The 24,655-nt window shown below is 43.3% G+C and overlaps 1 protein-coding gene and 1 pseudogene across 1 annotated transcript in view; one reads left to right on the top strand and one right to left on the bottom strand.

Annotated features, from left to right (window-relative positions):
- The window catches only part of Slc49a4 (solute carrier family 49 member 4), a 72,456-nt gene that overhangs the window by 15,962 nt on the left and 31,839 nt on the right, over positions 1 to 24,655 (top strand). The window contains exons 2-4 of the mRNA XM_050159874.1: positions 3,666 to 3,759; positions 21,291 to 21,556; positions 23,313 to 23,442. Of these exons, the coding sequence (XP_050015831.1) occupies positions 3,666 to 3,759; positions 21,291 to 21,556; positions 23,313 to 23,442 (490 nt within the window). The remainder of the gene's footprint in view (positions 1 to 3,665; positions 3,760 to 21,290; positions 21,557 to 23,312; positions 23,443 to 24,655) is intronic.
- Positions 12,462 to 12,561, bottom strand: LOC126512241 (uncharacterized; annotated as a pseudogene).

Here is a 24,655-nt window from a genome sequence, read left to right as displayed (position 1 = left end):
TTTTTTCGAGACAGGGTTTCTCTGTAGCTTTTGGTTCCTGTCCTGGAACTAGCTCTTGTAGACCAGGCTGGCCTCGAACTCACAGAGGCCTGCCTCTGCCTCCCAAGTGCTGGGATTAAAGGCGTGTGCCACCACCGCCCTGCTGAACCTTTTTTTTTTCAGACCCGTGAATTTACTTTCTATTGCACATATTTGAAAAGATCTCTTTCACGAAAACTTCCTGACTCTCTTGTGTCATAGCCTGATGTTTAGTACCTGTTGTCGAGAATCCATGAGTCCCATTCATAGCTCATCAGCTGAAAGGCAACCTCCTGAAGTATCTAGATGTCATATTTAATAGAATTTTATTTTTAATTTCAATGCTGTTTGCTTTTGCAAGTATATTCCAACCATCCTCTTCATTGTGTGGTTTTTACCCTCACATACTGTAATCCCTTAAGATTCATTCATGTGTAAATTTTCTGTATTTTTTTTACTGTATTTCACAGAGTCCTTTATTATCCCTCTTCCCCCAATGAGTTGATATCTCTCTGATTAAGTGGAATCAGAGAGTCCTGCCTTTTGAGGTATGTGACAGGCAGAGAGCTTTCTATTCCCAGGCTGCGAGTCTAAGTGGTGTAGAAATTAATCCACACTTGGCAACAGTTAAACCAAAAAGCCTGCTTGTAGTTTATCTGTGTGTACAACCATGCTGTATCCATCCAAAAAATTGCTTTAATAATCACCTTTTCACAACCTCTTCATTTTTACACTTATATAAGTGATTATAGCGTCATATATTTGATTAGAAGCAACGCTGCATAGAAAAGTCTTGGGCAGTAGCAATGGAAAGCTGTGTATTTGGAGCATATGGCTCAGTTAGTGCCCCCTCCCCACTTTTTTGCTGCCTCTGTAATTACAAGCAAAATCCTTAGGAAGATAAGCCTTGGGGTACAGTACAAAGTATAAAACTGTTTGGTGTCTCACTGGGTGCCCAGAGTAACTTAAGTGAGCACCATCATGCAGTTTTTAGGGTATTTATGGCCGTGTGTGTGTTTTTCATTAATTACACTCTATTTCCTGTAGCTGTACTGCCTTTTCCAAACCTGAGTTCTGTTGGTAGAAGCAGTAATGAGCAGTATGTATGCATTGCTTGTTACCAGGAAGCACGATTCTCTGAGGCATTCCTTCTGCCAAGTTGTATTAATCATACTCAGATTATGTAAGAATGTTATAAAGTTTGCCCCATTCATACCACAAAGTATTCTCAGTGTGGCGTTTATGTGCCAGATCTGGATCTTAAATATTTTCCCTGTGATGTTTGTTCTGCATAATCATCATTTTGTTGACTTTCAGTTTTGTTCAAGCAGAGAAGAAATTGGAAAATGAAACATTTAGCCATCTACCCTCTACTAAGTATTTTTTCCGGGGGGAAAAAAAAAGCCACAATTTCATCAACTGTTTAGCTCTGTTTTCTCTGTGGCATAGTTTCATGTTGGATTTGGGAGACATTTGAAAGAATGTGGGGCCACCTGAACCATGACGTGTGTGAGTCACCTGTGTGATGTGGCTGCCACAGACATTAAGGTAATCATAGTTCAGTGTGAACAAAAGAAGAGCATTCCAAGCGTAGCAGCTGCAGTTCCATCAGGTGTGCCATTATACAGTCACAGTGAGCGTCTTACTGAGTTACCACGTGTGTTTCTGGTTCCCCAGTGTTCTCTTCCATTCTGTGCTGTGACAAATACCATGACCAAAAGCGTTTTAAGGGAGGAGAGGATTTATTTGGCTTACAATTCTGGGTAGCAGTTCATCCATTGTTAGAGAAGTCAGGACAGGAACTTGAAGCAGAAACTTTGGAGCCAGGTTGTTTATGGCTCATTCTTTGGCTCTTGTTTGCCCAGGAAAAGGCTGGACCACAGCATGCTGGATCCTCCTGTATCAATTAACAATCGAGACAGTGTCCCACAGACCAGTCTATTCTGGACACTCCCTCAGTTAAGGCTCCCTTCTCAGGTGACTCCAGTCTGTGTCAGGTTGACAGTTAAACTCAGACACCTTGTTTTATATATAAATAAATACATATGTATACATACACATACACACACGCACACATATCTTAAATAGTTTAGCATCTGCCACGATCGATCACTTGCACCCAGAGCTGGGGGAGGCAGTAGTTTAAATCCAGGCAAGGTTTCTTGACTTCAGGTTGTACTGGAGCTCCATTACCATGACCAAAGACTTGGCTTCCATTGGATTGTTTTGCTGTAGTTGCCATGGCTACAGGACACCTTCCAAGAATGGAATCTTGTTGGAAGGAGGTACAAGCTGCCTTACAACAAAAGATGGGGGTTGGGGAAGTTAGACAAGTTTTCTGGAGTTCATTCTCTCCTTCTATTAGAAATTCCAGGGATTGAACTCAGATTCTCAGGCTTGCACAGCAAGGAACTTACCTCTGGGCCATCTTACTTGTTTCTGATTTTAATTTTTAATGGATCCATTTAGTAAATATATATACTTTATAAATATATATTTAATATGTATAGTATTAATATATGGTTATTTAATATATATTTGTCTTATGTGCATGAATGTTTTGGACACATATGTATGTATGTATGCATGCATGCATGCATGCATCCTGGTGCCTACAGAAAAGGTATTAGAAATGAATAATGTTGGTCTTGCTCTCAGAGTCACACAAACATGAGAACAAAGTGAAAGTAACCTGGCTATGCAATTTCTATTTGTGCAGAGGTGCATCAAACACACATAACATAGATGACCGCAGTGTCTTTTGTCTCTGACACAAGAGGGCATTTGGCTGTTCCTCACTGTGGAAGGTTCACCCTCTCAGTCCACTCTCAACTGACTGATTTGGGAAGTAGAAGGAAAAGGAAAGTCAGAGACTTGAGGGGCATGTTGACATAGGAACCGCAGCTCTCGTCCTTAAGGAATAAGAGATAGTTTATTCTGGAGCCATTCTAAGTGACCATGGCCTGGGACACAGATTTAGGTTACTCTCGATTCCAGGTTCTAACATGGAAGCAGCTCCATGAAGTTTGTATAGTTTCACAGAACAAAGTAAGTGATGGATCGAAGCAAGTTTAAAATACACCGGTAGATACATCTGAGAGGCAGGTACACCAAGATGGGAGAGCTGTTCTCTAGAGCTAGATGCTGACTGATGACATTCTTAGCTTTAGCATTGATAGAAGCCTGTGGTCTGCTAAGTCACTAGATGCTAAGAGATTTTTTATTTGTTATCACGAGGCATTAGTTCAGATGCAGAGGGTGATGAGGAATAGTTGTCCCAGAGGGCTAACAACTAGCCCCAGATAAAGTGATTAGCATTTGACCCTGCTAAATTTCAGTCTCTCCACAGCACTGAAGTTCCAGTCGGTCCATCAGTCTCTACAGACATGGAAACTCCTTCCAGGAGTTTTCACAGCCAGACACAGCTTCTTTTGAGCAATGTTCATTCACAGGGAGGAGGGGAAAGAAGAGAAGCAGGCCTAAGGCCAGCCATTAAACCTGTTTCTCATAGAGGGTATTGATTCCCCTGGAACTAGAGTTATTGTGTTAGAATGTAATATTAGGTTGATTATGTAAAAAAGAATCTCAGCTAATGTTGAGCTCATATAAAGGAAACAGACTTACCCGGATGTTCTCCTCCTCCCTAGGTTTGCGGGTGACCGTGCTTCTGACATCCTTTCTTGTTGTTTTGGGAACTGGTCTAAGGTGCATACCTGTATCTGACTTAACCCTTAGGAGAAGGTAAGTCCTCTACAACATTTCTGCAATTTTAATCTTTTTTTACAAGTGTATAATTTATGCTTGATTATAAGTCTCTGGTAATGTGATCTCAGAAGGTCACAGGTGTGGAAGCATTTATTCTTTTTATTCTGTGTAGTGGCTAACTTAGTTTTCTGTCACATGGAAGATCTGGACTAGTTGCAGAAATGAAAAAATACAAACAAGTGAATCTTCTTGTTATCTAGGAACTGTAATGACCACAAGGAAATGAAAACATAGTATTCCACAAATAAGTTTAACAGGTCACACACACACATGTGTGTGTGTATACATAAAATAGAGGTAATGAGGCTGGAGACATGGCTCAAGGTTAAGAGCACTGGTTGCTTTTACAGAGGGCCCGGGTTAAGTTCCCAGCACCCACATGGCAGCAGCTCACACTGTCTGTCACTCCAGTTCCAGGGATCCAACAGGTATGCACACGGTGCACATATTTGCATGCAGGCAAAACATTCATACATACAAAGTCAAATAAATCTTTAAAATTATTTTTAAAAACAGAGGTAATGGTATAGAGAAGATATAAAGTCACCCTGCGGGATAAAGAAGTTTTAGTCGTGCAGAGAGGTGGAAATGGTAGAGGAGGGAAGATCACACAGGCAGGGAGGCTCGGATGGCGAGAACCAGGGGAGTGGCTTTGTGGGGAAGTGTGGGGAGATCTAAAAAGGGCCTGAGGTCCAAGCAGCGGTAGGTGCTGTGACATTGTGGACTGGATTATGTAAGATTGTGTGAGCTCCTGTAAGGGTCCAGGGCTTCTTCTGAGCTAGGAAACCACTGGAGGTTTTAAGCCGTGGTGTGCCCTGGTTTCAGGCTGCTGTATTGATGTAGGGAAGCTGGAGGTCACAGGCAGAATGAGGAAACCGGCTGGGAAACCAGCAGGGATGGTGGCCGGGTGTTGTGGTAGCACTGACCTGACAAAGCCGTGAAGTTCTGTTTGTATTTTGGTCAGCTTGCTACTGGAAGGGCAAATGTGGGCAGGAGAGGGGCCCAGGGTAACTCCTGACTGCGAGGAGTCGTGGGGATGGGAAGGATGCCATGCATGAGAGCAGTTGCAAGGACGAGGACGGGTCTGAGGCATCCCAGAGTAGATGGGTGGCTGTTGAAGGCTAGCAGAGGTGGGGACACAGGAGCGGAGGTGGGTCTCAGTGACAGGGTGCCTTTCATTTAAACTTTACAGTTCAGAAATAAATGTTCAGTTTTTGGTCTTCAAAATATATTCTTTTAAGATACAAATGTTTTGTATTGTAAAAGGAAGCCAGCAAAGATCATGTGCCCTGTGGAAGGCCGTCACTTCCACCCTTCTGGAGTTGGGTTGGCATTTTGTTTGACATGATCTTAACTTTTGTAAACATTACTGGTCTGTTTTGGTTTTAAGCATCCACAGTGTTAAAATACAGCTTCAGTGTGATGTCACCAAGGCACTCTGAAGATGTCAAGCAGCCTTTGGCTTTTATCCTGCTCTGGGCTCCCTATGCTGTTAATCCCCCCCCCCATCCTTCCCAGTTATGATTCCTGAAATAAAGAGTTGAGTGTGCATTTGGTCAGAAAAGTAGAACAAAAGAGAATAGAATTCATAAAGAAATGGGAATAGCTGGGCTGGAGAGATGGCTCAGCAGTTAAGGGCACTGGCTGCTCTTCCAGGTGATCTGGTTCAGTTCCCAGCATTCACATGGTAGCTCACAAGTGTCTGTAACTTTGGTTCTAGCTGACCCAACACCCTCAAACAAATATACGTGCAGGCAAAACACCAAAAAGCACATAAAAGAAAAAAAAAGAAATGTGGATAAAGGTTGGATGGACAGGAAGGAGAAACAACTCCGAGATAGCGAAACTTTCCTAAGAAGATGGTATAAATAAATTTAATTCTCACTTTTGTGTTCATCTGTAGAGAAAAGTTTCCCCCAGGAATACGATACTTTGTGTTCATGCAGTATTTTTAAGCAGTATTCTCAGTGCACGATACAGCTGTCAAAATGAAAATACTATAATTAGAGCCCATATTTTAGCACTGATAGATGTGCTAGATAGCTACTTTTCAGTTTATATGACATTGTGCATGACAGATAATACAATATGTATTTAAACATCACTGAAACAAGAATTTGGCAATCTGTCTTCTGGGCCTATCTCATATGGAGCTTTTGAGTTCCAACTGTTAGGATAGTGCCCAACTTATTGGCTCTTGATTCCTGAGACTATAGGATATAATATATTTTATCTGAATGTTATGGTGAAAACCTAGGAAAAAATATCTTGCCACTTGTTAACATCACAGATAAAAAGGGAGGCTCAAATAGGGAATTACAAAACATTTCTCCTAAGCTCTGATACCAAATATAGCAGCAACCAGAAGAAAATACAAATGTTCTGCAGCGGTGAATGGCGTTACACGATAGTGTGGGGTGCTGTGTGGCATGCTCCGTGAACAATCTAGGCTTCTTAAGAGTAGAGTTGCAGCCAGTGATTTCTGTCCTTGTTCACGGATGGACCAGTCATCCCATAACACATGTTGTGTTTGTTTTCTTTCCATTCAGGGTCGTTCTTGTCAGTGCAAACAGTAAATGACTAACACGTCAGAAAGTTGAAGAGTGTGGCTCTGATAAGCATAGGTTTTTCTAGAAATAGCCTCCATGTGAAATGCTTTGCAGCTGGCAGTTACCTTTAGAATGGAAGTTGTTTGCTCAAAGGCTTCTGGAAGCCACACAACTATCTAAAAACCAGTGAGGAGAAACCTAGACTCTTGCCTTCCTGCTTTAGTAAGTTCCTGTTGGAGCAAAGACCTAAGCATGAAAAACAAGCCTTAACAACAGTTGTTTTAAAGAAGCTGAGAGTGGGGAAGGCCTGCCAACTAAGACACAAATACTAAAAGCCACCGAAGAAAGGGATTTGACTACATAAACTTCAAAATGTCTTCATGATTAGCCACACTGTGAAACAAAGTCAAAAGAGACGCTAAAAGGTAGGAAGTACAACAAATGAGACAAATGGGCAGTTTCTTCAGTTGAAAGGAATTGTTTAAGTCAACAAAGACGTGGCAGCGCAGTAGGAGATTGGTAGTGGATATGACAAGCAGTAATAGAAATGGAAATGCAAATGACAAAACCGAAAGAGAGAAGCCAGCATTCTGTCATGGTTAAATAAGCGGAGGTTAAAAAATAATTAGCTCCCTATCTGGCATTCCTGGTGTTGGAGCAGTTTAGGATGTCCCATTTGCAGGGCACTGTATCTGGTTTAGTGTACATTTATAGAAAATTAGCCCACCTGTAAAGCTGTGCCTAGTGGCAGGCCCACCGTGTGTGTGTGTGTGTGTGTGTGTGTGTGTGTGTGTGTGCAGCTTTGCTTGTGAAAGCGGAAGGTTGCACTCACCCTGTTGCCCACCACAAAGGACCGTGCAGCTGACTGTGAGACTGTTTCAGCTGTGGAAAGGGTAACAGTTTTGCAGGTGCTGATGTGGGCTGCTGTAAAAATGTGCTTCTGAGCAAAGAAGTCTGGTTTAGAAAAGTACGTTTAGTATGCTTCTACTTAGAAAACAAAGGCAAAGGTGGGTATGGCAGCTTTGGCAAGGGCTGTTCCTCGAAGAAGCTATTGCTGTTGGTTGTCTGTGTGGAAGGGACTGAGGAACTGCAGGTCTGGAGAGAAGAAACGTTTACTTCTTGTGTTATGTTCTTTCCTACTATTGGGAATATTCTGCCCTAGGTGTCTATGTCTTAGGTTGCTTTCTGCTGCTGTGGTAGACACAATGCCCAAAAGCAGCTTGGGGAGGAAAGGGCTTGTTTCATTTCACAGCTTCCAGTCCATTACTGAGGGAAGTCAGGGCAGGCGCTCAAGGCAGGTCCTGGAGGCCGGAGCTGAAGCAGAGGCCAAGGGGGAACACTTACTGACTTGCTCCCCATGGTTTGCTCAGCCTGGTTTTCATATAGCATCCAGGCATCTGCCCAGGCATGGCACCAACCCCTATAGGCTGGGACCTCCCACGTAAGTCATTAATCAAGCAAAGGTCCCACATACTTGTTTGTAGCCAATCTGATTGGAGGCATTTCATCTAAAATTGAGGTTTCTCTTCCCAAATGGCTCTAGCTTGTGTCAAGCTGACAAAACAAAATAAAAAAACAGGGCAACATGTGTTACCTTTCTGACTAATTAAGAAAAACTAAAGTAGTTACTAAATGTCAGTGAAAAAACAACTCTTACCTCAAAAGAATAAGAGAACATTTTCCAGAGCCAGTCAATGGCCACGGCTGGGACTGTAGATCACTTTACCACAAACTATGAACAGAACAAAGAAATCGTGAACCAAGACTTTTCATTCTCACCCTGGGTCTCAGGAGCAGTACAGCAGCATTCCTAGCCTTTTGCTTGGTGGGAACGTTTGAATTTGCCTAATGGTCACATACGGAGGATGGCAATTAAGTGGCTATTAAGGGGCCTAAAGGTGGCTGAAGGTAATTTGACTTTGAACTTTGAGGTTCTAATTAATCAGTCTTGTACAAGGGTCAGTGTAAGGGGTGGTTTTGTCCAGGACCTTTTATTCAGTTACCTGTGTTGGTCAAGCACCTTATTTTGTTCATGGGGACTATGAATAATGAGAGGGAGGTTTATGAATAAATTTTCCCAGTGTAGAAATATGAATCATTTGGTAGAAAAATGAGCAATATGAACATTTAAACGTTAAGATTCTTTTCTATAAAATGGGCAAAATTTTATAGAAAATTTTAAAGACATCGGTGTCTTTAAAAATAAATTCCATAAACTACCTGTTTACTAATATTTTAGATCCATGGTCCCCACCCCAATGCCAACAATTTTAACAATGTCTGTTAGGTAATCTCATTCCATTTAGACTTAAGAACTACACACCTAGGTGTAGAGTGCCTTCACTTCAAATTACAATCAGTTAAGTAAATTGCATCTCACTAATCTGTTCTGTGATACAATCACATAAATGCCTTTTAGGCAGATTACTGTTTAGACAGCAGGGGCTCAGCAATTAAGAGTACTGCTGCTGTTTGTGGAGTACCTGGGTTCAGTTCCCACAAAGCTGCTCAGAACCTTCTGTAACTCCAGTTCTCAGGGATCTGACACCCTCTCCTGGCCTCCTTGGGCACCAGGCACACACACAGTACACATGCATACATACAAGCAAGCACTCATAAAACAAAAATAAATCTAAAGAGTTAGACTCTTTGAATAATCATAGTAGTTGTCCCATTTGATTCTTAAAGCTCTAGGGCCAATTTTAAGTATTTCTGCATGGTGCTGGGATTCAAGACTGGCGGTAGGACGGGGAGAAAGGTGGGAAATTAGAGCCTTGGCAATATGTCCTTTCCCCCTTTGGTTATCATTGTGACATGTCGATCTGAGATTCTTCCCAGGACCCCAGTATCACACAGGAATATTTTTTTTTCTTGTTTAACATATCATACATATATAGGTAACTATATTATATAAAGTACAGCCAGGCATGTTGGCACACACCTTTAATCCCAGTACTCAGGAGGCATAGATAGGCGGATCTCTGTGAGTTAGAGGACAGCCTGGTCTACAAAGCAAGTTCCAGGACAGCTACGGCTGTTACACAGAGAAACCCTGTCTCATCAAGCACATCCTCAGGCCCATCACCCAGGTCAGAACTCTACAAAGCCAGCACAGAACTGACCACCCACTTTCCCTGCTCCCTCCCGTCGGATCACAGCATAGATGCGGGTGAGGTGTTCAGAATAGCTTGAGTTGGGTCACTAATTCTATTTCAGGGACAACAAGATGGCGGAGCAGGTAAAGGTGCTTGCTGCCACAATTGATGACGAGTTCTATCCCTGGGACCCACATGGCAGCATTGTCCTCTGACCTCCACGTACACGCCATGGCACGTGTGCACACACATACACCCAATACACAAAATAAATAATGGAAAATAGATGTTTTTCTCTGACTTTTTGGAGGGGGGATCTGGGGGATTGTGTAGCCCAGTATGGCCTCCTGTTCCCTATGTAGCTGAGGATGACCTAGAATTTAATTCTCCGGACTCAACCTCCTAAGTGCACCGCCACACCTAGCTACTGTAGTTCTAGGGATTCATCCCCAACTTGCCTGCTTGGCAAGCACTCTACACTGGATCCACATCCTGCCCCAAGAAGAAAATACATTTTTAAGAGTATTTCAAAGGCTGTTGAAAATGCCTTTTTCTTTTTTCCTTCAAAATAAGATTTGTGTTGAATATTTTTCTCATAATACCATTGAAACAAATAAAATTTTATTTTATCCACAGCAAAAAGCTGTGAACCAAATAGGCTAAAAGCTGTTTTGGCTTGTTGAGTCATTCCAAGTAGAGTGTATCTGTTCTTGAAATTGTTGCTATTAGAAATAAAGCAGGGTCCTTACTCTGCAGCACTCATCAAAGCACATCCCTGATAGGTTTGAAAATTTGGGATTTCAAATGAGACAAAAGAAAGCAAAGTAAATCTTGTTTCTAAAGACTTTTTTCCTAAGCATGAAATCAGTACAGAAATCACAAAGGGCAACAACCACTTGTGATTAGAATTAGGGTGAGGGGTAAGTTGATATTTTGACATCAACACCTGAATTTTATGCTTCAAAATTAATCAGAAAATGCAAAATGGGAGAGTGTATATTGGAAATGCTTTAGATAGCCTGTAAATTAATAAGTTTGGTCCTAGTTTCGTCCTGATAAACACTGACCAAAACCAGCGTCGGAGAGGAAAGGCTTTCTTCTTTCAGACCTCTCACTGGGAGAAACCAGAGTGTGGGTTTGAGGCAGAAACTGAAGCAGAGACCAGGGAGGAACAGTGCTTCCTGCTTGGCTGGCTTGTTCACAGCCTTCCTATGAGTTTAGACCACCTGCCCAGGGATGGCGTCACCACCGGTGGGTGAGCCGTCCTGCATCAATTAGCCATAAAGAAGATGTCCCACAGACATGCCCATGGGTCACTTGATGGAAGCACTTCTTCAATTGAGATTTCCTTTTCCCTCGTGTGCAAGTTGACAATGAAGATTAACCATCACAGTGTTTAAAACAAAAATGTCAAGGGTTTAAAGAGAGGAAAAGGCAGGAGAAAATGATGTAATCATATTATAATCTCAAAAAATCAAAGAAAAATGGGAAATATATTTATGAAAATGGAAATAGTAGCCATACTTAATAAATGTTGATTTCCATATTCTATCATTTAAATTCATAATTCAGTCATATTTACTTAACAGCCTGTGTTTGTATTAATAAAGTATAGGCTGGTCTCTCTAACAAAGAGACCAAAAATATACTTTAGTAAAATTTTAGTTTTCTTCCAGATATTAGTATTATGAGGTGTTTCAGATGCAGTATGAAATGGCGGTTCCAGCATCCCCTCAGATGATCACCCTGGCTGTGTGACTAAGGCTGGCCCCTGAATAGAGTCTCACAGCATATTTAGATGACTGAAGGCTGTATGCATTATTTCTGCTCTCCCTCTCATTGGTACAGGCTCACCATGGGGTCAGGCATACCATAGCTCAGCTGCCAGATTCCAGTTAAAACTTGAGGATGCTACAACAGAAGACACACTTTCCACTTCCCATGCAGAAGGCTCCATGCATGTCATCAAACACACTCTCCACTTCCCATGCAGATAGCCCCGTGCATGTCATCAAAGCACTCCCATATCCAAAGTCTTGTCCAGTGACTGTCCTGTTAAACCCCACAGTCTGGTTGATTTTGTAACTCCCTTGATTGTTCTGTGGACTTTTTTTTCTTTTTAATTTTCAATTTTTAATGATTTATTTAACTTTATTTTATGTGCATTGGTGTGAAGGTGTCAGATCTCATGGAACTGCGTTTTCAGACAGTTGTGAGCTGCCATGTGGGTGCTGGGAATTGAACCCAGGTCCTCTGGAAAAGCAGTCAGTGCTCTTAACCGCTGAGCCATCTCTCCAGCCCCTGTTCTGTGGACTTTTGGCCTCAGCCGTTGGAAGACTGTTTCTATCCATTATCCTCAGTGGCTGTGTTGTTTTGAACTCTGCATGTGTCTTGAGGTGACACAACTTTCTCAGTTGACTTTCTACAAGAAGCAGATTTGGGGACCCAGAGGTTGCTTTAGGTTGCTTTTTGAGCAATCTTAATGTTTTGTGGGACTGTTTTGTGGGATCTTCACAGTTCACCCCTCAAGCATTTCCTGGTCTCCAGGCCTGTTTATGTCAAGAGGTTTCCATGTGAGGGCAGCCACACCAAGAGATTTTTACTCCTAGTGTGGTTTTTACTCCTCTTGAATCTCCTCTTGCCTTTTACTGCCCATCCCTTTTTTCAGATTTATTTTTCTGGTTTTTAATTATGTGTTATGTGTGTGTCTACTTGTGGGTGTGTACAAGTGTGTGAAGGTACCCATGGAGGCCAGAAGCCTTGGTTCTCCCTGGAGTTGAAGTTACAGGTGGTTGTGAGCTGCCCAGTGTGGGTGCTGGGAACTGAACACTTGGGTTTGCTGCAGCAAGAGCAATATACACTCTTAAATTCTGAGCCATTTCTCCAACTTTTATTCCCCCAATTTGATGAGTATAATTTTTTCCAATTTTTATTATTGTTTTTAATATGTATTTCTTGTTTTTATTGTGCTATACAGTTTTCTCTGCTTCCCTCCCTCCCTTCCCTCTCCTCTTCCCTCTCCCATGACCCCCACAAAAATATGGAATATTTCACGAATTTGAATGTCATCCTTGTGCAGGGACCAATCTGGTCTCTGTATTGTTTCAGTTTTAGTATCTGTGCTTAGGAATCATTAAGTTAAGGTTGCAGGCCCTGAGTGGGGAAGAAACTCCAGCAGGCTTTTGTACCTTACATTAGTGCCTGCGCACCAGCTAGCTCATTCCTGACTATGTTACTCCCAGTGACATCCTGAAATCAGTGTGTCTGTTTGGTTTACCACAGTGATTTAAAAAAAGGTCAAGTGGGGTGTCTTCATCTTTGATTCTAGCACTCAGGAGGCAGGACACCCATGGTTCATAGAGAAACCCTGTCTCAAAAAATCAAAATTAAAAATAAACAAAAAGAGAAAAAAAAACAACTTAAATGGAGGTGTGGTTTATTCTGGCTTATGGCTTCAGAGGTTTTATGTTGAAATAAGAGCGGCGGCGGGGCTGCGTCCCCAACACCCCGGCCGCTTGGCTAGCTCATGCCCAAAATAACAACACACAAACTGTATTCATTTAAAGAACTGCTTGGCCCATGAACTCTAGCCCTTACAGGCTAATTCTCGCACCTGGTCTAGCCCATTTCTAATGATGTGTGTAAGCACCCCAAGGTGCGCTTACCGGGAAGAGTCTAGCCTAAGTCCATCCGGGATTGGAGGAGCTTCATTGCGTGCATCTGCCTGGGACAGCTGAGCATGGCGTCTCTGCTCCAGCAGAGCTGTCGGGTCTCTCTCCGGGAGCAGAGCAGAGTCTGACCTCACTTCCTCTTCCGCCCAGAATTCTATTCTGTTTCCTCCTCCCATCTATGCTCTAAGCTAAGCCAAGCAGTTTCTTTATTGCTCAGCCAATGAAATCAACAGATTGATATATGACACTCCCACATCAGTTTTACTCCCAGGTCAGTTGACCCTCAGAGTTGTTCTTGGGCCTGTGGTATAAGACAGTGCCTCAGGTCAAAGGCACTACAAGGCAGGAAGTGACCGCTTCCACCTCCCAAAAGTTTCACCTTAGGTTGGCATCCAGGCCTGTCACTGGGATCTGGGGACAGATCCAGATCCAGACCACAGTACTCAGAGGCATGTCACAGCTTCCTCACCTGGCTCCTAGTTATTTTAAGTGACAGCTTTACTCTAAGTTTACAGGTGGCCAGCCCTCTAGGCCTACAGCCGAACCACGAGGGTAGCGCCACCCATGACACGCCTTTGGGAGTACAGCTGCCTAGTTCCTGGCTAATTTCTCAGTAGAGGAGCAGGTTAGCCTGTCGTAGCAAGTAGATCCCAGAACACACTGGCTCAAATGACATCTTGTTGGGACATGACCTTGAAGTCCTTCCAATATAAAGTCTATAAAGTCATTAGCCCAAACTTAGATACAGCAAGCAGCGGCGGGGACGTGTAAATTAAGACAGTGTCTTACCCTGCACAGATGGGTGAATGGTTCATTGTCTGTTCTTTCTTGGGAAGAAGAGAATATTTTGTATTCTCACCTCATATGGTGTATCAAAACAAATTCAGATGAAGTAGTTATATATTTAATAGCAAAACAGTATGTGGGACTGTTTATCCCTTAACTGCAGAGGGTGCTTTTCTGAGGAAAATAATAAAGAGATAAATGGACAGATGTGGCTGTTTGCAAATTATTATGCTCAAAAAATAAATGAGCAGACTAGGAGATGGCTCAGTCAGTGGAGTGTCATACAAGCTATTACCTGAGTCCAGATCTCAGCACCCGCACAAAGAAGCCAGGTGTGGTCAGTGTGCATCTACAACACCAGTTCTGGGTGAGGGGTAGAGACAGGCAAATCTCTGGAGCTGGGGGCCAGCCATTCTAGCCAGTCCGTGAGCACCGAGTTCAGTGAGAGACCGTGTCTCAGAAGCAGTCAGAGAAGACACCTGACACAGGCCTCTGGCCTCCCCGTCTGTGCACATATGTACACACACCCCCACACCCACAGAGTGCCTCCTGCCACAAACACTGCACAGTGTATCCACCTCTGCACAAACAAGGAAAAATTGTAACATAGCAAGAGAAAGAGCAAGTACCAAAAAGAGACGCAATAAAAGGAAGGACTTTTGACTTACAGGTAGGTGGTAGACTAGTGTCCATATGATTTGAACCTGTGACTGTAATGTTAATCATGAAGGAGTGCTATGGTTGAATGAAGTGATGTATCCTGAAGGGCCATTGTGACTGTGTATTGACAGGAAGTAGGACCAGTGGAAGGCCCGAAACTCCAACAGAGGAAAGAGCGCAAAAGTGCTTCAAGATAGCATTTCATGTAATCAAAGAGTTTCTGTACAGTAAAAGAAATGATCACGTGGAGAGAAATGTAGTGCTAACTGTATATGCGATAGAGGATCTGTGTGAGAACTCATCGCACCAGATGCCAACAAACAACCCAGTCAGTTAATGAGCCAAGGAAATGAGCGGCAGTTCTCAAACAGTGAAATACAAAAAGCCAGTAAACGTGGGGAAACTATAACTGGCCATCAGAGATGCAGATTTGAAGCTCCATTGGCATTCCGCCTCACCCCAGTCAGAACAGAAGTAACCGCAAGTTCTGCCCTAGATGCAGACAGAGGGAACTTCACCGCTGTTGGTGGGAGTAAAAACTAGTCCAACCACTCTGGGAATCAGTGTGGAAGTTTCTCAGAAAATTGAAAATAGAACTACCACGTGACCTAGCTATACCTCCTGCGTTGTTTGCCTTGCAGAGGTGCAGGCACATGTGTTTGCTGCAGCACCATTCACAGAGCTGAGTTATGGATCCACTCCGGGTGTCTCTCAACAGAAGAATGGACAAGTGAGATTTACATCCATAGTCTGATTTTTCTGACATAGAGAATAGCAGAGTAAAGTTGTTTGCCAGAAAATGGATGTAACCATGGTAAACTAATGAAGTCATTCCCAGAAAGACACATGCCATATGTTTTCTCTCATCTGTGGATCCCAGTCGCTATAGAGACACAAAGCCACATGTGTACAGATGACAGGAACCAGAAGTGAAAGAGTCTAGAGAGCAAAGGGGACCGGTGAGACGGGGGAGGGGTAGACAAGGGTAGTGGAGCATGGTGTGTGTGTGTGTGTGTGTACTAAGTACATTATATAGTGCATGCAAATGGTCTTATGTAACCTTGTATAATATGATGTTTTTAAGGAGGTAGGGCGTAATGGCAGGTCCTTAGTTTGTTTGGGGCACATGTTATTCCCCATGACCCTTTGGATGGTAGTCTGAGAATGTTCTTGTAGAAGGCACAAGACCAGGCCTTCCTGTCTCCAGTGCCTCATGGGTTGACTATTGTCTGTTCTCCCATGCAGGCTTCGTCACTGTTGTCTGCATGAGATGGGGCAGCCACACAGCCGTGTTCAATACAGGGCCTAAAAAACGACATTTGGGGAGTCAGCACCCAAAACTCTGAAGCAAGTGCCCCCCTTCTTCATATGTAGGCTAGATGAGGTATTTGTTATAGGAAAAGAAAGTGTCTTGCAGCTTGCTAATCAGCTGACCTGGGAACGGGGAGAGAACCCGGGTTGTTCAAGTAGGGCCTGGGGAATCACAAGCCTCTTTAAGAGGGCCCAAAGAGGAACGCAGGGAGGTCTCAAAATAGGAAGCTGCTGGAAGCTGGAAAAGGGAGAAAAAAAGGATTCTTCCCCCAAAGCAGCCTTGTCACACCTTGGTTTTCCTGAGACCCAAGGAAAGCTTCTGATTTTCCGAAGTGTACAATAATAATAAAGAGGAGGTAATTGATTAAAATAGCAGTAGAAAACTAGTATGAGAGGCATGAATATGTGTGTGCATGAGTACATGTGTGCACGTGCATGAGTGTGTAATGTCGGTGTGCAAGGCAGTTTGAGGAGGCTCTTTCATTGATGGAAATGTGAATTACTGCAGACTCCTCAGCGGAACCCTGTGGAGTGTGTTTTGCAGCACCTCAGGTGGTTCCTTTGCCTTACTGGCTCCAGAGAGGTAATTTCGATAATGGCTAATATTTACTTATGATGACTGCCACCAACAGTATTAATATTAAAAAGATAAGTTATCAAAAACTTAATGACATTAGGTAAATGTTTTTATACATCTATCTTAAGATACCACATACCATTAATGGTTATGATAATAAAAGTAATGAAATGAGAAAATGCTTATGAGGTACGAAAAGTCAAAATAATTTACTACATAAAACTTGTATATTCAATATAATATCTGTGATTGCCCTGCCTGATTGTTGACCAGAAAACAACTGGAAAAAAAGATAGTCGTAACAGCCACCAAAGTGATGTGTGGAGTCTATGGATGAAGTTTTTCTTCTCTGTGCATTTCTTTCCAATTTTTTCTGCTATGAATGCATATACTTCTAATCAAGAGGATGAAATAAAGGTTGGAAGAAAAAGGGTACGAGGCAGTGTAAAGGGATACAGGCTTCTCTCAGACCAGGACTAAATCCATTTTCCTCCTGTATCTTGCTAAAAGATTGTTGTATTGGGCCTTGTGAAACAGCCTGTTAGAATGATAAAGAGCCTTGGGGAAACTGAAACAGGTGAATGAGTGGTCCAGCAGAGATTATACAGCTAAGGAAGTCAGGAGAGCCCAGAGGCTGAGTCCTCTCGCTACCATTTCCCTGCCCTTTCTCTATTGGTGTTTGAGACGTTCCTATGAAGAGTGTGTCTTTGGGGCCCAAGCTTTATGTTCTCTTCAGTGACGGCTGCAGCTGCCTTGAGCATTGCGGATACTTGTTTGTAATTTAGTCATTAATTGGCCAAGTTGTTTAAAGATTTGGAAGTGTGTTAAGTTTTCATTTAAAAATAGAAGCTCTAACAAAGTGTCCAAGCTTGGGACTTTCCCAGGGTTTCTGTCTCTCCTCACCTAACTTCACTTTTCCTAGAGTTAGTTTTGAACCGTCCTTGGGCTACAAAGAAGGCAGGCTATTTCTAGCTCTTCTGTTTTCAGTATCCAGTGAGTTTATGTTGATGGGAGGTTAGCAATTGGGAGAACGTTTCTGAGTCGTTGGCATATTGTCTAAGAGGTAAGTAAATTTTTATGAACTCTAAAATATTTCATATTTAAAAATAGAATTTAAGTAAAGAACACTGGCTTACCCCAAGAAAATATCTGCTCTGTTTTTTAAAAAGTCAGTCTCTGGCATCAGCAGTGCAAGTCATACCCTGGGGGCTGGTAAAGTAGGGCTGCACTCAGGATGGAAGCACCTGGACTCTGCACCTTCACTTTGCCTGCCTGGAGCACCTGCAGGATGACACCTGTGGGAGAGCAGAGGGGTCGGTGGGTGATGACGTCACTTCTGAGTGTGCTTTCTAGTCCCACCTTAGCCATCAGTCATGTGACTGGGGCATTTTCTAGAGAAAGGCAAGTTTTAAAATTATAAATGTTGTTCTTTTCTTTTTGAGAAAGGGTCTCTCTTTGTAGCCCTGGCTATCCTGGAACTCACTCTGTAGACTAGGCTGGCCTCAAACTTATAGAGATCTGCCTGCCTGTGCCTCCTGAGCCTGGGATTAAAGGTGTGCGCCACCACCACCCAACATAAATGTTATTTTTAATGTGTTATTAACGTCTCAAGGGGGTAGGTCTGAAATCGCTTTTAGCCACAAAAATTTAAATGGTAAAACATATCCTGCATAGGAATCATTTAGAAATCGTAGGTGTTTGTTCCATGATGCCAGAAAGCTAAAGGATGAGATAGCAGAATATCATTAAATGCAAACCGAAACATCAGGTACTTAGAAAACACAGAGTGTAGCTCTTGGGTCTGAACTTGAGCTGTTGGCATTTCTTTGAAAATCTAAATAATATTGAATAATATGAAAAGCGGTGCAGCTGTACATGAGTGCCATTCTGCGTGTCCCTCAGGTCTTGTGCTCTCTGCGTACAGGGCCCTAACTGAAGGCAGAGGTGCCTAGGGACATCACAGGATTCAGATCCCTCATGGTCAGGGCCTTGCTAGCAAACCTTGACAGTGCACATTCTTGTCGCTGCTTTCCAGGTTTGTGGGTACAGAGGGACCTCTGTCTTATTCTCCTCACTGCTTGCTATGGAAAGCCTTAATTTATCCCATGCTTAAGAAGTGAGGTCTCATCCATTTTCCACTGGCTTACAGTGGTGGGAGAAAAGAGAAGATTGGTGGGAGAAAGGAAGCCAGAGGAGTTGAGGTTGGTGACAGGTGAGGAGGCTGGGAGGTAAGAGGGAATCCAGCTGCCCTGACAGACCCCATCCGGTGTGCTGTTTCTGGCAAGGAAGCTTTACATCCTTTGAATAGCCCAGGGCAGCGCCTAACCATTCCTGCTGTGTCACGTGGCTTACTGGCCAGAAACAAACTTGCCTAATCTTTCTCCCTGTACCTGCCCAGCCCTGTCCCTGCCCAGCGTGCTGTGACTGTATGGCATATTGACCTTTACAATGACCTTTTCCCCCCTTAGTATGGGGAGTGTGGTGGGGACAGTACATGTGTGTCATGACATGGTTATAGAGGTCAGAGGACAGCCTGTGGGAGCCCTGACTCTCTTTCACTTGTGGTTCCCAAGGATTGAACTCTGACGTCAAGCTAGGCAGTAAGCACCTGAAGGCATCTTGCCAGCCCTGATTTTGCTTTTTTTGTATTGCTAAATTGAAATCTCTAAAAACTTATTGATCCCATGTATGCATTTGAGTGACTTGAGGATTTTATTATTTTGGGTTTTGTTTTCTTTATTTGTTTTGAGATGGGGTTTCTGTGCAGCCTTGGTTGCCCTGGAACTTCTTCAGTAGACCAGGCTGACCTCAAACTCACAAAAATCCGTCTGCCTTTGCCTCCTAAGCGCTGGATCAGACATGTGCGCCATCATACCCTGCTGACTTGAGGATTTGAAACAGTTTAGTTCTTAGCTCCTGCATAAACCCCTGCCTCCTCCTCCGTGCTGGTTTATTATTTCTTTCTGCATTCAGGAAATGATTTCTCTAAATGGCTTGAGATACCAGTTACTATAAAGTAAAAAGAGAGAAAGAATTGAAAATGCATGCGCTACTTAAAAAGCTCAGGTAGGAGAAGGTCACCTGCTGGGCCCCTCCCTCCACAGCAGAGGCGCCAACCTGCCTTCCTTTCTTGCCCAGACTTCCATGAACACCTGATTGCTCTGGGATGAGAGCAGGAGTGTTGAAGGGGCCGAGGGTGTGGCAGTTGAGGACAGTGAGCCAGTCCTTCACTAACCCGTACAACTGAAGTCAGAAGGGAGGGCATTAGAACTGTGGGGCCATGAGGCCCTGAGTCCAGTCCTCAAAACACACACATACCTTTAAAAGGTCTCATTAGCCGAAGGTTCCAGGAAGTGCACACGGAGTCTAAATCTACCTCTCGTTCTGTACAATAAGTGGAGTCTCCGTGCCCAGGGCGATTCAGACCGCTAGTTGCTCACATGATCCAGATAGTGATGCAGGGGAATCAGGGTCCCACCCTGGGGTTCCTAGTCTCTTTAATAAAAGAACTTAAGTATGGACTGGAATGGAAACCATTTTATTGGTGTAAAATCTCCAGAGCAGGCAGGCTGTAAAACTTCAGCAGCTGCCTGGAGGAGGTGATGGGAAAGAGAAGGGGAAAAGCATTGCCGTTTGTACTGGCATAGAGGTCAGACACAGAGTGGACAGGGAACCAACTGGTGGGAGGGGTGCTTAGAAAAGAGATGGAAAGGAGAGAGAGCCACACTCTAATAATTCCTCAAAGCAAGCAGGCTTACCACCTACATGGCTGCGGCCTTCTAAGCTGATGCTCTAAAGCACGAATTCTGGGGAGGAAAAGTTCAGTATCTCATTAAAGAACAAATGATTCCGCCTGTCTCATTAAAGAATGAATGATTCTGCCTGTCTGTCTCTCTAGCACCACCTAAGGTGCATCCACTGTCCCAGGGCTGGTCCCTAGGTGCATCAAGTGAATGAATGAACCAGCCCGATTGGAATGCTGGGTCTCCTCCCAGGCTAGAGCATCTTCTCTCTGACATTAGAAGAGTCTTGGTGACTATTTTGTATATGGATAGCATTCAAAGCTTGGCATAGAGTAGGCATGAAATACTGAGCTCACCTGAATCATTTCTAAAGACTGTTAATGAGTGGCAGGCAGTCTACTAGGAAAAAACAATGCATTTTTAATCTAATTTTTGACTTGCTTTGTTAGCACCTTGCAAGTTTCTCCAAGCCTAGGCTCTCCTATTTTAACAAATTGAAACAATAATGGGTAAATGAACCAGGTGTTTTAGTCAGTGAAGAGACACCATGACCATGGCAACTCTTATAAAGGAAAGCATTTAATTGGGGCTGGCTTACAGCTCAGAGATGTAGTCTGTTAACATAGTGGGAAGCATGGTGGCATGCAGGCAGACATGGTGTTGGAGAGGAACTGAGAGTTCTACATCAGGATTTGTAGGTAGCAGACAGAGAAAGAGACACTGGGCCTGGCTTGAGCATTTGAAACCCCAGAGCTCATCCCCAGTGACGCACTTCCTCCAACAAGGCCACACCTCCTAACAGTGCTACTCCCTGCTGAACAACCATTCAAATCTAAGAGATAGTGGGGGCCATTCCTATTCAAGCCACCACACCAAGGCTATAGCAGGTTCTTAGTTTAGTGTTTGTGAAGTGAGTAAATGCACCTAGGTGCACTTAGCATCTCTCCCAGAGAGTCACCATGCCATTGAGAGTGGCTCACCTTCTCAGAATGCCATTATTTTACATATACATTTTAATCACCGTGGTTAAACTGCTGTTTGCTTAACAATATCCTTTTGGTTTAGAAAATTCTTGTTTCAAATATCGTCCTGCCTTGTAACTTTCCTAATTCCAGATTAATCCATGGAGGACAGATATTAAACGGGCTGGCAGGTCCAACTGTCATGAATGCAGCCCCGTTCCTCTCTACGACATGGTTCTCTGCAGATGAACGAGCCACGGCCACAGCAATTGCATCAATGCTGAGTTACCTCGGTGGAGCATGTGCGTTCCTCGTTGGGCCCCTTGTTGTTCCAGCTCCCAATGGGACATCGCCCCTTCTGGCTGCGGAGAGTAGCCGGGCTCATATCAAAGACCGCATCGAGACTGTGCTGTATGCAGGTACTGTGGAGCTTTTTCTTCCTGGTTTTCTTTGGTATCCATTCCAGTCTCTGCTCTCTAGTTCTGGTGTGCCAGATCATATCACAGACTGTACATTTATTGATACCAGCTTGAAACAACCCTTCCTAGAAAGTCACTAAACGTAACATGTGCTTGCTACATAGAAAATTCTTTGTTAATTTTATACTTTTAATCTATTTACAGTAAAGCAGTCTATAACATATTCCATAGTCTTCTCTAGATTTGGCTATGCATGTTAGTCTTATTAATCAGAGGCAGCGACGTTTCTAAAGAGTTCTCTTACATCCATCCCCTTGTCTCTAGTCCAGCCCTATACTCCACCCTTATAGCTTTTTCTTATGTCCGCCCCATACGCCTCTTTCTTGCTCCTTGTGTTTTTATACACCTTTGCTGTATCTAAGCATAGTGCTCAGCACAGGGAAGTGGTGAGATCGGTGTTGAGACCATTGTAATACAACTAGGGACGTACAAGGTGGAGGAACCAAACTGGCCTGGGTTTAGAGAGAAATTGAGGTATTAAGGAAAGCTTTGCCAAGAACATAATAATGAATTAAATTAAGAATATTTGGATATTGTAATATATTATGATATAATAATTAATATAGTTATCATGTTATATAGGTATCATAACTGTTCACCAAATGTTCAAATGGGTGAAGGTGTTTCATGCAGGGGACCCTGAAGGGCAGAGAAGGTATGGAAGGTATGAGAGTGTCTAGGGTGTGACCCCCTAATTTGATATGGTCCCAGTGGTCCCATGAGACTTTTTGCATGTCAGTAGCAAATAGCAGAAAATGGAGTTGATAAAGAAAGATAAGGGACCAGGTTATACTGAATTTTGCCATAACTTGCATGCTAAATATCGGACTCCTCCTGTATGCTTGCCCCTGCCTGGGCACTGGGATGGCCATGGCCGGGCTCTGAAGCTCCGAGGCAGCAGTGATGCCTGTCTCCACGGAGTGCGTGGTGGAGCTCCTTAGAGATTAGCCTCTGACCTAGAACCCGGAGGTGAGGAGGAGCCAGCAAAACCCACTGGGCAAGGAAGATGAGGGGAGAACCAGGGAAGACCCCAGTGAAGGGAGAGAGCCTGGGCAGCCAGACGGATGAAACAGAGTAATTCAGATCTAGTGAGGATCCGTAGAGCCAGGGAAGCCAGGCTACGGAAGCTTCCAAAGCAGGCCTCTCCATGGGCCGAGGCCACACTCTGAAGTCCATCCCCAAGTTACACGAGGAGATTTATATTTCAGGATTTGGCATAGCAGGGACCGAGGAGAAAGGGGAGCATTCTGTTTGCGTTTTTAGTCTCTTGGTTTCTTACTTTTAGATGCCTCTTTGTCCTGTTTAACTTTCCTGCACAGTGTGTGAATTGAATCTGTCTTACCCGCGCATCAGAATGATGCCCTGTCTTCCATGAGACAGAATCCTACCCTCTTCAGTCTCCTCCTGTATCCCTTCTTCCTGAGTACCATGCTTATTAGAGTTGTCTTAGACCAGCTTCGGAATCTCTGCTGCAGGGTTTGGGCCTCTGGATCGCTGGTGTGTACCAGGCACCACTGTGCATCTTTGTTCATAGCACGCCCCCTATTGGTGGCCTGTGGAATTTAGGTCTCCACACGCCCAGCCTCTGCTCTGTGCCGAGGGGAGTTTTTGCTTGTCTTTGTAGAGTTAAATATTAAAGAAGTAAGTACTGACTTTTGTATCATTGGTTAACACTTCACTTTTATTTTTCTTTCAGAGTTTGGATTTGCCTGTCTAATATTCTCTGCCACCCTCGCCTATTTTCCACCCCGGCCTCCTCTTCCTCCCAGTGTTGCTGCAGCCAGCCAGCGGCTGAGTTATCGGCGCAGCTTTTGTAGGTTACTAAGGTGAGCAGACTGTGGCTGTGGCTGTGGCTGCTGTCAGTGTAACTGTGCGTGCATGTGTGTGTGCCTGTGTGTGTTTGTATGTGTGTCTCTGTGTCTGTATGCCTGTGTCTATATCTGTGTGAATATGTCTGTGTGTCTGTCTGTGTATATGTGTGTCTAAGTGTGTGTCTGTGAGTCTCTGTGTGTGGGTGACGGATATGGAGGTGACACACGTGCCACAGTACATACATGGAGGTCAGAGGACAGCTTTATGAAGTCAGTTCTCCATTCCACCCTCACACGGATCCCAGGGATCAAACTCATGTCATCGGCCTTGCTTGGCAAGTGCTTTACCCCCTAAGTCTCCTCCCTGGCCCCTAATTCTTAATGTTTAAGGATAATTTGAGGTGATAATTTTTCAGCATTAATCAGATTGTAACTAATTGATGTTAATATTAATTAAAATACTAATTACTTTAGTTTTCTATCAGAAATATCTTGAAAATTCACTATACATCAAAATGTCATGAAATTTTGTTTTGTCCATATTCCGTGTAGATTATCACTCACTCAGTATTTTAAAAATCAGATCTCTTAATATCTGTTATATAGACACACCATATTGTCTGTAAAATTATAGAATTTTTGTGTTTGTTACATTTTTCTTACTGTTTGGGTTTATTATTATATATCAACACACATTACATAGGCCCTCGTCAATACGAGGTCATAAGATGACAATTCTTTGTGTATCATCTAAAACCCCCATTAGGCTCATAGAATGGGAAATGCAATATATCTCTTCATTTATTGGTTTAACTTGGTTGTAGCTCGGCTCTGCCCTCAAAGGCTCAAAAGCCCTAGGACTTATCCTGACTCCAAACATATCAAATGTCACCGTGGGTTGTGACTTGTAGATGGGACATGTGATGTTACCATCTGAATTTCCTTTCTTAATTAGCGATCAGGAATTGTTACTAATTCATTAGCTCTCTAGTTGGTTCTTTTTTTTTTCTCCACCCCTTCCCCTATGGAAAATTCTTTCCAATAAAGAGCTGTATGATTGTACCCTCAGTATTAATACCCAACCCACATACGTACATCATCATAAAGTTTTTAGTACCTCACTAGGAAATATTAGAAGGGAATAAGTAAAATTAATTTTGGTAGCATATTTTAATCAACCTTGTATATCTAAAGCATATTAATATGTAATCAATATTAAAATTATTAA

This window comes from Alexandromys fortis, unplaced genomic scaffold (genome assembly GCF_014885135.2).
Source record: "Alexandromys fortis isolate MF-2015 unplaced genomic scaffold, M_Fortis_MF-2015_v1.1 scaffold_119, whole genome shotgun sequence".
Lineage (NCBI taxonomy): Eukaryota > Metazoa > Chordata > Mammalia > Rodentia > Cricetidae > Alexandromys > Alexandromys fortis.
This window is presented reverse-complemented; position numbering and strand designations above follow the sequence as displayed.